A 15,260-nucleotide genomic window follows, 5' to 3' on the forward strand; every position below is an offset into this window, starting at 1 on the left:
ATTATTATGTTGCTATCTTTACTTTCTGGTGATTTCCATGAACAGAGGAGTAACATGTAAGAGAACTACGATAAGAAATTGAAAATAAACAGATCATTTAAAATGAATAAAATTTACATATAAACATATGTTTCAAGTTCAATAAATTATGTTCGTTATATCGATCAGCTTATACAGAAGTTTATCTTTATGGTTAAATTTTCTTGGTAATTCACATACCACATTCACATAAAATAAACATTGCATTCAAATAGACCATGCATATAGTAAAAAATATAAATAAGTCTATTAAGATAACGAAAATGATCTATTGTGTCTATATTTTTAACAGGTATTCCTTAGAATTCTGATAAACCTGAAATGAACTTTGAATTCCATACCTGTTTAATTAGTTGATATGTTTTGTATCTGATTTATGACGAATTATTAACATTAGAATTTCTATAAGCTAGGACGTGCCAATTTTCTGATTTTTATTCAAATGGAATATATAATAGAAATAAATTGAAGTGTTAAGCGTGTTTTCCTTTCAGATATTATGCTCATGGATCCCCTTAGCTTGGAGGAAATGGGACCCGGATCTCGGATTTTGGAAGGTAAGGATCATATATATTCACTTTTTTTTCCTTGACTATAGTTTAATTTTATGAACGAGAGAGTAATTAGCATAATTTTAACTGGTAGCTCCGACCACTCCATGGGCGTGCTCAAGATTAATTGAAAAATTACTTTGAATAATTGTAAAAAATAAATGAATTATTTCAGTGTTATAAAGTGTTGTGTGTATGTAAACAAAAGTGACCTCTTTTATCACACACTATATTAGAACTGACTGGCCTACATTAAAAAGGGTTTTAAAAAATTCACATTTTTTTTAATTTTTAAAAATTACAAAAGAGAAAAAGAGTTTTTAAAACCGTCTAAGGTATGTTAAATAGATGAATAAAAATATTAATATAAAACTTACAGCTACTTGTTACAAATCCAAATCAGATTCAGAAGATGAACTTTCAGAACCAAGATTTATAATAACTGGCTCGATCATTTTATCAGTAATATTGTCCAGCTTCCACATTTTTTCCTCTTCTTTAATAGTGTGATTTACTGCCTTTTCCCAGTTTTCAGGTTTTACATTATTTACGGCCTCCAAAAACAACTGTTTAACATCATGAATTTTAAAAGTGGTATTTTTTCTTGAAACTTCACTCTTTATCTGTGCCCATACCAGTTCAATCGGGTTTAATTCACAATGATATGGTGGGGATCTAAGTACTGTCATTCCACGATTTTTGGCAATTTCATCAATTTCGTATTTTTTAAATTTTTCTTTATGAAGGGCACACAACGAATAAAGTTCCTTTCTTATAGATCCGGGATGGTACGTAATATTTTTTGAACTCAGCCAATTCTGCAAGTCTTTTTTTAACCACTTGGTTGTGGGCAGTCCTTCTATAAGTCTGGAGTGATAACTTGCATTATCCATTACTATTACACAGTTCTTAGGAAGAAGATTTATCATTTGTTCGAACCATTCTTGAAAGACATCAGCGTTCATGTCTTCATGGTAGTCACCGGTACGAGTTGATTCAAAAGTTAATAAACCACCTTCAACAAAACCGTCTGAACTGCCAATGTGTACTATTATCAGCCTGCGTCCCTTTCCTGATGGTGGGTTTAAACCAGTAGATAAGTTATTTACAAAAGCGTGCCTTTGACTTGTAACAGTTTTATCCTGCCAAAATTTATTTGGTGTATAACCCTCGTTGATCCATGTTTCATCAAGATAAAATATTTTACTTTTTTGGTTTCTTATTTCTTTCTCTATTTTAAAGAAGTCCTTCTTTAAAATGATATTCTATTTGAAATTTTGGTTTCCCTGGAGCATTACGTGGCATTTGAAAACTACCACATTTCTCTTCTTTAATAACTCTGTAAATCGTAGATTTCCCAACACCAAGTGTACTGCTAACTAACTCAACGGTCTCATCAACACTTTCATATAAACGTTTGTCTGTAAATGATTTAAAACAATTAAATATTAATGTTTTTTCATTAACTGTTAGAGGACCAATTTTTCGGCGTTTACACGGCACTTCCAAATTTTCCATAACACTAGTATACACAATAAACTGCACCTTGCAACTGAAGTACCTACTTTTAGTGAACTGTTAAGAATTTTGAATACGCCACTTGGACCTTCCTATATACAAAATGGAAAAACCCACTATCACATTTTCTGTGGAATAAGTTTAGAAGGTAATTATCTAGTCAATTACTGTCGTAGATTCCTGGAATTAAAGAATTAAATGTTTGATTGTTGAAACCCTTTCTTCATGGAATGCACTCATTTCAGATAAAATAAAACGTTTTATTTTATCTAAAGAATTAAACTTTATTTTGCAAATAGGCAAAGAATTAAACTTTATTTTGCAAATAGATAAAATAAAACGTTTTATTTTATCTAAAGAATTAAACTTTATTTTGCAAATAGGTAGGTACTTATTAAACTTTTATTGGTTATATATAACCAATAAAATAAACATCTTACATTTCTTGCAAATTCATTAGTACCTGTTAACCTCCATCACTCCGATACTGGCAACCTTATTTAGGGATTAGTAACCCTCACAACTATTGTATTCTATTCTGCTCCAACCTTTATACCTGGTGGTCATACTCAATTTAAAATTGTTTTCCTATATACTTCTGTAAACTTGTTGACAAATATCTGTTTTTCATTGAGTCACCCGTATCAACAGTTTAGGGATTTGCATACATAATTTATTGTTTTATTACTCTCTCATACATAAAAATACACTATAATAACCTGATTATCGAATTCTAAAAGGTGATTAATAATTACATGGTAAAGCACAACATACAATTTTTAAATATGATACCCTGTATATTGTCTCATATTTAGATTCCTCTCATAATCCTCTCGTATTTGACGAGTTAGGATCATTTTTATTTCGATGTCGCTATGATTTAAACACCATGTATATAAAGAAGGAATACGTAAATAATTATTCACTTTACATAAGTCAGTAAATTCGTTCAGTCCCACAACATTTTACAATTAAACTTTACTTTTTATTTAATTTTTACAAACAACCTGGTGGTCTAGCAATTGGCAGTTGCTTATCCCCACTCCTAGTTGATGTCTTTATGGATCACTTTACATCATGAAAAATACTGAAATTTTACATTGGTTCCAAAATATAGATAACTGTTTAGTCTTCATTTCAGGTAATCACGACTCAGCTTATCAACTGCTTCTGAAAATTAATCAAATTCATCCCATCATCAAATTCACTATGGAACTAGAATCTTCAAACGTCATAAAATTTCTAGATCTATCTATTACCAGACTCACCTTCAATTTTGGTATCTTTGGTATTTATCGTAAAGCCACTCAAACTACCCATGTCATACATTCTTCTTCTAATTGTTCTATTTCTCACAAATTGTCTTCTTTCAGAAGTTTCATTCCTAGACTTTATACCATTTCTTTGTCCACTGATAAATTTAACAAGGAACTAAATTCATATCATGAAACAAATAGCCGATAACAATGGGTTTGATCATCATATCATTGATAAACTTATCAGGAAAATAGAATCGAAACTACTTCAGCACTCAGCATTTGTTTCAAATCGATCTACTTCCCCTACTTATAGGTATTTATCGTTTCCCAAATCAATTATATCAGAAAAAATTAAACACATTTTACTGAGTTATTCTGACTATACTCACATTTCTTCCAAAGTTAGCAACACTGTAAATAATATTGCTACTAATACCAAAGATTTTATCCACTATATGAAGCGCAGTGGAGTTTATAGATTGTCTTACTCTGATTCTGATGCTTCCTATGTTTGTAGAACATATAGATCGTTATCAACCAGAACCGCTAAACACTCTAAACGAGAAAACACATCAGCCTTTTCCCATCACCTGAAGGTTAACAAACACAACTTGAATATCGCAGATGGTGTCACACTTTGATCTGAAACCACATTTGTATTCACCAATTATTTCTTCTGAAAATGATTCAAGACGGCTGTATTTTTTAAATTTCGCATACTAACTTGCTTTCTTGTACATTTAGGTATATGCATTACCAAATAAAAAAGAAAGGTAATGTTCTGCACTAATAATAATAACATTCTAATATTTTATACAGCTTAGCGATCCACCATTGACTACGGATGTTGTTTATATGGATCTTCAAGTAATACCAACCTTAAAAAAATAGACAGAGTTCAATATAAATGTCTTAGAACTTGCATCGGTGGGATGATATCCTCACCTGTGAATGTAATACTTGTAGAATGAATTTCTTTTGGATTTGCGCCGTCATTAAGTGATATTGTAAAAGAAGACTTAACAAACCGGTATTGGAAACTAAAAAATTCTTTCCTGCACGCAGAAGCATTTACTGCGACCAATGAAGCTCATATTCCATAAAATATTTGGGAACAAATATCAATAGTCAGTGTAAACCAAAAAAAAAAGAAATCCTGTCAAGAATCGAACAAGCAAGGAAAACATTCATGAGCATTAAAACATTTTTTACAAGATCAGACCTTAGTCTACAGCTTAGAATCCGAATGATCAGATGTTACGTTTTTTCTGTCTTACTGTATGGCTGTGAAAGTTGGACAATGGACTCCAAAGTAGAAAAAAGAATAGATGCCTTTGAGATGTATATATACAGACGAATGTTGAGGATTCCATGGGTACAAAGAGTTACTAATGTTGAGGTACTTCGTCGCATGTGTAAACAAAAAGAATTACTAAGAATAATCAAAGAGAGGAAAATGCAATACTTGGGTCATGTGCTGAGAGGCGAAAGATATGAATTACTTCAAGTTATACTGGAAGGAAAAGTACAGGGCAAAAGATCAGTAGGAAGACGCCAGAACTCGTGGCTGAAAGACCTGAGGAGATGGTTCGACCGCTCATCCGCAGAGATCTTTCGCGCAGCAGTTTCCAGAACTACAATTGCCATTTGGATCGCCAACCTTCGAAAGGAGACGGCGCCATGAGAAGAAGAAGAATGAAGCTCAAAATTTATTTGGTAGTAACAAATTATAGTACATGTACACCATACCTTTTAAATCTTTGATAAAAAACACAGAATTATAATTCCCAAGTATACTGAATCTCATCAAAAAAATCACATCCTCCTAATAGGTGATTTTTATAACTAAACTCTTATATTTACAGATAGATCTAAGACGAAGGAAGGTGTTGTTGTGGAGTATTTATCCAAAATACAAACCAATCATTGATTTATAAACTGCCACCTGTTTGTAACATTTATACTGTCGAGCTTTTTGCACTAACACCCTTTTATAAAGGGTGTTACCTAGTTAACATACAGTAACATACACGAAGGAGTAGTATTATAAGGGTCTAAATCTGAATTAGAGTCTATAAAAAACACAAAATTTAAAGGAATGAAGTGTCCTACGTTATATTGTTAAAAAAGATTGCAAATTTAAATATAACATTTATTTGGGTGCTATGTATATATATATATATATATATATATATATATATATATATATATATCAGGGAATGAAAAAGCTAATACTTTAGCTAAGGAAGCAGTACAAAATGGAGTCCCACAATATTTATACAGTAAGCAATATATTTAACTTAATAAAAAATAAAATAAGGCTAAAATGGGAACAACAATGAAAGAATATGGTTGAAAATTTGCAAAATACGTATTTTCAGATACACCCCACTTTACCACTCTCGCCCCGATAGATATTAAATTACTCGACTATCAAATTCTTCTCGGCAAGTATATTTCGCCTAAAACGAAGATCTTAACCATATTTTCCTTGGCTATAACAAATATTTAGAAAAATCTAATTAATTAATTCGCATTTTTATTGAAATGAAATATTTGTTTCCGTTAAGTCTATCACACATTTTGTCAACTGCTAATAGATGAACCTTGCAATTGCTAATAAATTTTATTAAAGATTTAAAAGTAGAAATATAAATTAGTATAACTTTAGTGACTTATACATATATCTAAAAAATAAAAACAAACAAGAACAAAAAAAATATCTTTAAACATAAATAAAACATTCTGTGGCTGATGGACTTGTTTCCGTGCCATATCTTTCACACATAAAGACGAAAATGCCACTGAATCTCTAAAAGTCATACCAACAAGCTACTACGGACTAATTCATCCCTTTCATAAAAATGCACCCCTTTAGCACTCCTCGGTTTTTTCATATTTGGGGTCCATTGACCATATGAAACAATAAAATCCCTTTAACGTTGTAGTTCATTTCTAAAGTGCATAATAGAATATTAATTTGAAAATAAGAACATAATTTGGTGTCTTCATCTTTTTCATCCGTTGGACAGTAAATGTTTATTATGGATAAGTTTAAGAAGTGAGCTTTTATTCGTATTCTACACATTTGTTTATTAAATGCTATTGTTAACTGCATGATTAATACATATGATTAACACGTTAAATCACAATCGCAGGCCGTAATAACATTTCAATAAAACTAGTCTCCAGAAAAAAATTTTATAACAAAAGCTGGATTTTCAACGTGTGAATAATGCATTGAATCATAATTACAGCTGTTAATGTAACTAATCATTTGCCATACCTAGACATGAAAATCATGTAATAGAAAGTCACGTAGGTGAAAATTTTCGTCATATTCATTATTCAAAAATGCAATGAAAAGAACTAAATAGTTGGATAAATAGATATGTTTTATAAGTGGAAAAAATTGCTCATTGTGCAGATATAAATTATATTAATAAGTATTTTTGTTTCTTGAATCATATCGAGCATTGGCGTCCCCCAAACTTGGCCTTTTTCAAGCTCGAGCATTCTACCACCTTTTTCGTGGCCTTTTTTCCATTCTTTCAAAGCTTTCTTTCCGTATTTATTTCATTCCCTATGTTTAATATCTATAACATACTACTGGTCTGATAATTGTTTAGTAGACCCTGATTTTCGATCTACAGTGTTTGTTTTTGGAGCAGAACACATAGACGAGTGAAAATAAGCTTTGTTTCCCTTTACTATTCTTCTTTGAATTTTTGGTTCTTCTGTTCCATCCGTGCTTAATGAAACTCCCAGATATGTAAGACTTTCTACGGTTTTAACAGTACAGAACCATTGCTCATACAACCAAAACACCAATGAATAGAATAAATATATGAAAAATATCACACACACACATAAATTTTCAGAAAACATTCAACTTCTACACACTCTGAAACAAAAGAGTTGGTCATAATTATAAAAATTAGAGCTGTCCGTAGGTTCTTTTTTACATTATTAATGATTAAGTAATCAACTTAATAATTAAATTGTTAGACAATTAAGAAAATTATTGCTTTCTAGTGTCAGTGTGTTTATAAGGAATACGTTTTTCTTGGCATTTTATATTTTTTGCCATTTTCTGATCCCATTATAAATATCCAATCACTGATGGAGAAGCATGGAAATGTGCTTACACACAAAAAGATGGAGGAGAAGTCTAAAGAACGGACAGCGACGATGGGAAACATTATGAAACCGTTTATATCTATCTTCTTCTTCTTTCTTCTTTAGCCGTTCTCTATCTTTCCAATATTCTTTTTCATTGCTATTCATTTTTCTCTATTTTGGGCTATCAGGTATCAATTTAGTTCCTTTGTTCTTTTTATATCCTTAACCATCTTTGTTGTGTTCATACGCTTCTTCTTCCTCGCCATGGTATCCATTTAGTCACATTTTAACACCAGTTTTCTTGACTTCTAGTCATATGTTTGGCCCAGTTCCATTTTTAGGAACATGCCATGTATTATGTGTACTTTTGACCGTTGCCTAATCCATTTAATGTGTTTCTATCCCTTTTAAAGTTATTCCTAAATGTTTTCTTTCTACAACTCTCTGGTGCACTTATAGTTTAGTTGTTGTCTTTTTGTAGAGCACCTACGTTTTAGAGCCATATGTGGTGACTGATGGGATACACGCATTGCAGATCTTTGTTTTCAACTTTGAAGCAATTTTCATATTTAGTATGAATTTTAATTTGCTATATCCTGCCTAGCTCAACTTAATTCTGCTACCAGTTTATTTTGTCTTACTTTCTTTTTACTTTTTTCACTTCCTGATCATATCCGGGATTCCTATGGATTCCTATATATATATATATATATATATATATATATATATATATATATATATATATATATATATATATATATATATATATATATATATATATATATATATATATATATAAACAAAAAGAGAAATCAAACGATTTCTACTTAGCGAAACCGAATTCAAATCTTAACCACTGTGTTTCCTAAAATTTGCGAAACAAACAGCTGGATGAATTACTCGGCAAGGGAATCTAAAATTGCATTCCACAAGCCGTTCATCCTAGTCAAAATTCGTAGTGAATTCAGTTTCTCGTACTTCCAACGAAGTAAATAACAAAACAGAATGACGGTATTAGATTTTTGTTTTGATACAGTGCAGCAACAACCGTTGATACGTATTTCGACCTCCTTAAGTCTCTTCAGAACGGTATAGTCACTGCTCTGAACCAAAACAAAAATCTTTCCCGTCCTAGACAATAGTTATTAAAATAACTATATACGGACGTAACTACGCCATCTAAAAACAAAAAGAGAAATCAAACGATTTCTACTTAGCGAAACCGAATTCAAATCTTAACCACTGTGTTTCCTAAAATTTGCGAAACAAACAGCTGGATGAATTACTCGGCAAGGGAATCTAAAATTGCATTCCACAAGCCGTTCATCCTAGTCAAAATTCGTAGTGAATTCAGTTTCTCGTACTTCCAACGAAGTAAATAACAAAACAGAATGACGGTATTAGATTTTTGTTTTGATACAGTGCAGCAACAACCGTTGATACGTATTTCGACCTCCTTAAGTCTCTTCAGAACGGTATAGTCACTGCTCTGAACCAAAACAAAAATCTTTCCCGTCCTAGACAATAGTTATTAAAATAACTATATACGGACGTAACTACGCCATCTAAAAACAAAAAGAGAAATCAAACGATTTCTACTTAGCGAAACCGAATTCAAATCTTAACCACTGTGTTTCCTAAAATTTGCGAAACAAACAGCTGGATGAATTACTCGGCAAGGGAATCTAAAATTGCATTCCACAAGCCGTTCATCCTAGTCAAAATTCGTAGTGAATTCAGTTTCTCGTACTTCCAACGAAGTAAATAACAAAACAGAATGACGGTAATAGATTTTTGTTTTGATACAGTGCAGCAACAACCGTTGATACGTATTTCGACCTCCTTAAGTCTCTTCAGAACGGTATAGTCACTTCGCTAAGTAGAAATCGTTTGATTTCTCTTTTTGTTTTTAGATGGCGTAGTTACGTCCGTATATAGTTATTTTAATAACTATTGTCTAGGACGGGAAAGATTTTTGTTTTGGTTCAGAGCAGTGACTATACCGTTCTGAAGAGACTTAAGGAGGTCGAAATACGTATCAACGGTTGTTGCTGCACTGTATCAAAACAAAAATCTAATACCGTCATTCTGTGATATACATATATATATATATATATATATATATATATATATATATATATATATATATAATATAACAATAAAATACTGAAAAAATTGGTTTTCAAAACTTCCACAAAATTTATTATAATATTTTATCCCTACAGCTGTTTCGGCAGAGTGCCTTTCTCAAGTATTTGCTCCCATTGTTATATAATATACAGGGTGAGTTGTGAATTTTGACTGAATTTCTATTAGTCATAACTTTTGAACGGTAGGTTCGATGTGTCTGATATCTTGGTCCTGATTTTTGCGGCGTATGCTACACTTAAATAAAGTCTTCTGTCTTCTATGGATGGTTCAGCAACTTCACAACAAATATTTTCAATTGGTGTTGTACCAAAAGCTTCAGATATTATACGTAAAGAGAGATTGTGAAGACTGTCAAATTTTTTTAGCAGTCTTAGTGGCTGTAGAATACACAGTAGATCGATAATCTAATTTTGATCTGAATAATGTTCTGTATAACATCAAAAGTATTTGGCGATCCGCACCCCATTCTTTATCGGCCAGAGTTTTTAGAAGATTTAATCGCTTATAACAAGACAAGATCAAATTTGTTATATGAAATTTCCAGCTTAGAGTTTCTTAGAATGTCATGCCCAAGAACATTATTGACGTTACACGTTTTAGAATCATATCACATAGTCTTAGGTTGGGGGTGTTTGTGACATTTTTCTAAGAAAAGAGGATAAAATTGAGTTTTTTCAGTGGAAAAACACAAACCTGTTTTTTGTGATCATAGTTCTAAGTGTTCTATAAAGTTCTATGTGTGACAAAATATATTTTGTATATTTTTTCATTTGCAAAAAACTACAAGATCATCCGCATGTTGTTTGTCCTAAGTCTGAAAGTTCTATTTTGAAAGTAGTTTTTAATAAAGAAGAGGCAATGACTTTTGATGTTCCAACTATGTATTTTTTTATTATATAATCGTGCTAGGCTGTATCGAAAGCTCTTGATATGTCAAAGACAACCGCTAAACATTTACTCGTTAGTGCAAATGCTTCAGAAATGTCACTTTTCAAATCTATGATATTATCTATGGTTGACCATTGCTCTCTACAACCACTTTGTTCTGGAATAATTAAATCTTGTCTCTCCAGGTGCCATCTTAGTCTATTATTAATAATGTTTTCTAGTAACTTACAAATGACGCATGTTAAAGATATCGGTCCGTATTACCTACTTGGGATTTGTTTTAATACTATTAGGTTTTTGTATAGGTATTAATGTAGATTCATTTGAGCACTACCTGAAAGGTGTTTGATAAAATTACTAGGAATATCGTCCGGGTTAGCGCTAGTTTCTTTGAGCTTTGATAATGCTTCTGTATACTCTAATGGAGAAATGGGTAAATTTAACGGTTAATATCTGTATTAGGTATAATGCTAATCTTCTTATTTTCTTCTTGCTGCTTGTAATTAATGAAAGGTTTTTTATAATTAACATTACTAGATCCGGATACCGGTTTTTGTATGTGTTAGCAAGAATTTTTTGACAGAATGGCAATATTACTATCTCAGTATTACTAGTAACTGCCTTCCGTTTCTCTCGAGGCTTTTAATATTCTGATTGCTATTTAATCTAGATATTCTTCGGACTTTGTAAAAATACTGCTCATATACATATATGCATAATGACATTAATGATAAAACTTCAATATTTTTAAATTAACAATAATGTGTTCCAGGTACCACAGCATCACAAAGAGTTCAAGCACTTCTTGACCAAGATGGAAATAACAAGAATCGTGTATTCCAACTTTTCTCGGAAATACAAGAGTTGGTGATGGACAAAGATGAAATTTCATGGAAGGAAACGGCCAGATGTATTAAATTTGAAGAGATTGTCGAAGACGGTGGAAACCGCTGGTCTAAACCACATGTGGCTTCCCTTTGCTTACATTCGGTATTTGAATTAAGGAGTTTACTGATTAATGGAAGTGTCATTTTAGAGATGAATGCTTTTTCGTTGTATAAGATTGCTGATTTGGTTTTGGATGTTCTGAGTAAAAATTACAGATTGTCATTTGAAGACAAAATGAATCTAAAGACAGTGTTAATGGCAAGACATCGGCATCAATTTCAAAGAGAACGAGAAAGCAATAATTTTCCTGATATGTGTCCATTTAATAAACTGAAAGCAGAAGGTAAGTTTTTTTTATTTACGTTTAAGGCGCATCAACCTATGTTATTATTAGCGACGCTCAGTATTACAAAGATGTTTTACATTTTTGGATACATATATAAATTGATTTTGACATACACAGATTTTTAATTATATCATATTATATTATATTAAGAATAGAGAGAGGCTTATATAAGCTATTTTTAATCTTATAGCTTCAATTTGAATTATTTGCAACTGTTTTAAAAGATATTGACTGAGTGACTGAATTTTTAGTAGATAGGACTTTCATTATATTCAAATATTATTGAAAAGATTTTTTCAGATAATATATACACTACTGCCCAAAATTAACGCACCACCTTAAATGTACCATAAGTTTGAAGCTATTTTTCTTCTGGACGAATGATTGGATTTTGATGAGGTTTTTTTCATATTATAGGTCTATTTCTAGTAAATCAATGTATTAATGTTCTCTAAAAAATATCAACGTTTTACCCGTATACGGGGTGTAAAAACAAAGCTGTGTTTTTTCATCGTTTTTTGCAACCCCCTGTGGAATTTATTAGAAAAAAATACTACGTCTTATTAATATTTTAAGAAAGATTTATTCTTTCTCAAGATTTTCGTAAAAAAAATAATCTCAATATCTCTATTATCAAAGATTATACAGAACTTTAAATGTAACAAGTTTTTATCAACATTTACAGCAAAGAAAACATTACTTACATAAACTTTATTGACATTTAATACAAATAAAGTCTAAAAAATATAACCTAAATAATCTTTAACAATTCTCCTTTTCCAAAAATACTTAATAATGAGTATTTCTACCTCTATATCTAATTAAAATCAACCGGCGTATTTGGTCTTGATCAATTGCATCCCAAAATTCTCTCACCATAACTTCTATGTCATCAAGAGAGACAGGTGGTGGTTGTCGGCTCCTGAGTTGATCCCGATCCATTACAGATCCTTCATTGAATAAAGTAATACCTGGTAAACTGTGCGTAGCGTTATCTTGGCCGTCGAATAACTCTCATACGTCTATCTGAGCTATATAAGCAATACCTCGATTCATCAGTGAACAACACGTCCTCCCAGTCATCAACATTCCAGTCAAGGTGCTCTCTGGCAAATTGTATGATTTACGTTTGATGATTTACGTTTAAAGCTGGTGCTATGACTGGCATCCTTATATGCAGATCTTGTTCAGTGAGAGGCCTTTGTATAGTGTTTCTACTAATTTGAACATTATGAAGATTTTCCACTTGTATTTGTAAATGTTGCATTGGAAGAAAACGTTCTCTTATAGCACGAAGCCTAATACACTGATCTTGTCGTGGTGTTGTAAGTCTTCCTCTTCCTTGTCCACGCCGTTTCGTATGGTCGTTTGTTTCTGGAAAACGTTGAATGACTCGTGATATTGTAGTATGAGATACTCCTAACTTTATGACTATTTCATGATAACTTAACCCTACATCAGCTAAAATAATTGCCTGAACACATTAATCTCTGCTCAGATTTCTTGAAATACGAACTAACTAACTACGTCAACTAACGAACATATTATGCTAAATAGCAAAACAATTTTTAGAAATGTAAACAATATTGACAGTCTTAAATTGTCCTGTAAAATTGTCTGATTTTTCATAGCCAACTAAATGCTTCCATTAATGAGTATTACAATTCGATATAATCACGTTATGCTTTGAACGTACTTTTCTTTTTTGATAATAAAGATATTGATGATTTTTTTACGAAAAGGTTGAAAAAAAAATGAAGCTTTTTACAAATACTAATGATGTAAAGATGTAGCTTTCGCTTTTAATAAATTCCACAGGGTGTTGCAAAATAAGATGAGAAACAAAATTTATTTTTACACCCCGTATATGGATGAAACGTTGACATTTGCGTTTGCAATGCAAAAAAAATATCGAAATCCAATTAAGGATACACAAGAAAAATAGCTTAAAAATTATGGTAGAGTTGAGGCCGTGCGTTAATTTTGGAGAGTAAAAAATCACGTAATGCTTTGAACATACTTTTCTTTTTGATAATAGAGATACCGTAATAATTTTTTTACGAAAATGTGAAGAAAGAATGAAGTGATCTCAAAATATTAATAACATGTAGCGTTTGTTTCTAAAACATTCCACAGGGTGTTGCAAAATTAGATAAAAAAACACAATTTTATTTTTACACCCTGTATATAGGTAAAACGGTTGACATTTCTCAAAAAACAGTAATACAGTCATTAATTAGAAATATACCTACAATGTGAAAAATAAATCATCAAAATCCAATTAAGCGTTCAGAAGAAATATAATTTTAAAATCATGGTAAATTTTAGGTGGTGCGTTAATTTTGGAGAGTAGTATATATATGTGCCTTAAAATTTAAATGTTTGTCAAAATTATTTCCAAGGAATTATTATATTACATTTGTTTATTTTTTTTACATTAAATTATGAGGTCATCTGCGTATAGCCTACTCTTCACTGGTGAACTATCATTTTTCATAATATTGTTAATAGGAATAAGAAAAAGAGTAATCGATGATCCTTGAGGAGTACCATTTTTTTGTATTCTTGTTTTCTAAATGAAACCGTCTACTTTTACTTCGATAAGCTTCGTTTTTTTTTTAAATTAGTGATGGACTTTCGAATATTTACCTGTATACCTAATTTCTGTAAAGTTTTAATTACCCGACTGTGCCAAATTATATCAAATTCTATGGTTATATCAAAAAATACTGCTGCACAGCGTTGATTAATTGCTAGCGCTTCATCTATTTCTGACTCGAGGTCAACGAATTGATCTATCTTTACGAAATCCACTTTGTTAGATAGATTAAATATTTGCTTGAGTATCCAAATAAAGCGTTGGTTAACAATTTTTTGAGTACTTTGCTCACTGAACATCCTAACAATACTGGAAGGTAGAAGTTCGAGTCTAAACGGAGTTTACCAGGTTTAAGAATAGGTATTGTGTAAACATCATTCCAAGTATTTGGAAACAATCCTTCAAGCCATATTTATATATTTAGTTAACTCCTCTTCCAGTATTCGTGCATTTATTGGTACTGAAATTTTCTCGACAGTTTTTAATACTAAATTCGAGGATGTTTTTTGTTGATTTATTTTTTATTCTACTTGTGTAGATTTATACTATATAGTACATCTTTCTGTCAGAAAATAACTTTTTTATTTCAGATATAACATCAACTAATAGCTTAGAAGATATCCCCAACGTTGAACTCAATTTAGGATTCATGAAAAAGATTCCATCAGGGACCGAAGCAAGCAATATCCTGGTAGGCGGTGTAGGGTTCCTAGAAAAGCCAATTTTAGCATTCATTAGACTCTCAAGAGCTGCAATGTTGGAAGAATTGACGGAAGTTCCAGTGAAGACTAGATTTATATTTATTTTACTGGGACCGCTACCTTCCGCAGCGAGTAAGACAGTTTACACTGGATTATTTATCTATTATGCAATTATTTTAAATTGAAATTTTTGTATTA

The 15,260-nt window shown here is 31.3% G+C and overlaps 1 protein-coding gene across 1 annotated transcript in view; it reads left to right on the forward strand.

The window, feature by feature from the left end:
• The window catches only part of LOC140452273 (electroneutral sodium bicarbonate exchanger 1-like), a 54,023-nt gene that overhangs the window by 15,311 nt on the left and 23,452 nt on the right, over nt 1-15,260 (forward strand). The window contains exons 2-4 of the mRNA XM_072546428.1: nt 534-596; nt 11,301-11,759; nt 14,952-15,194. Of these exons, the coding sequence (XP_072402529.1) occupies nt 539-596; nt 11,301-11,759; nt 14,952-15,194 (760 nt within the window). The 5' untranslated portion in view covers nt 534-538. The remainder of the gene's footprint in view (nt 1-533; nt 597-11,300; nt 11,760-14,951; nt 15,195-15,260) is intronic.

This window comes from Diabrotica undecimpunctata, chromosome 10 (assembly GCF_040954645.1).
Source record: "Diabrotica undecimpunctata isolate CICGRU chromosome 10, icDiaUnde3, whole genome shotgun sequence".
Classification (NCBI taxonomy): domain Eukaryota; kingdom Metazoa; phylum Arthropoda; class Insecta; order Coleoptera; family Chrysomelidae; genus Diabrotica; species Diabrotica undecimpunctata.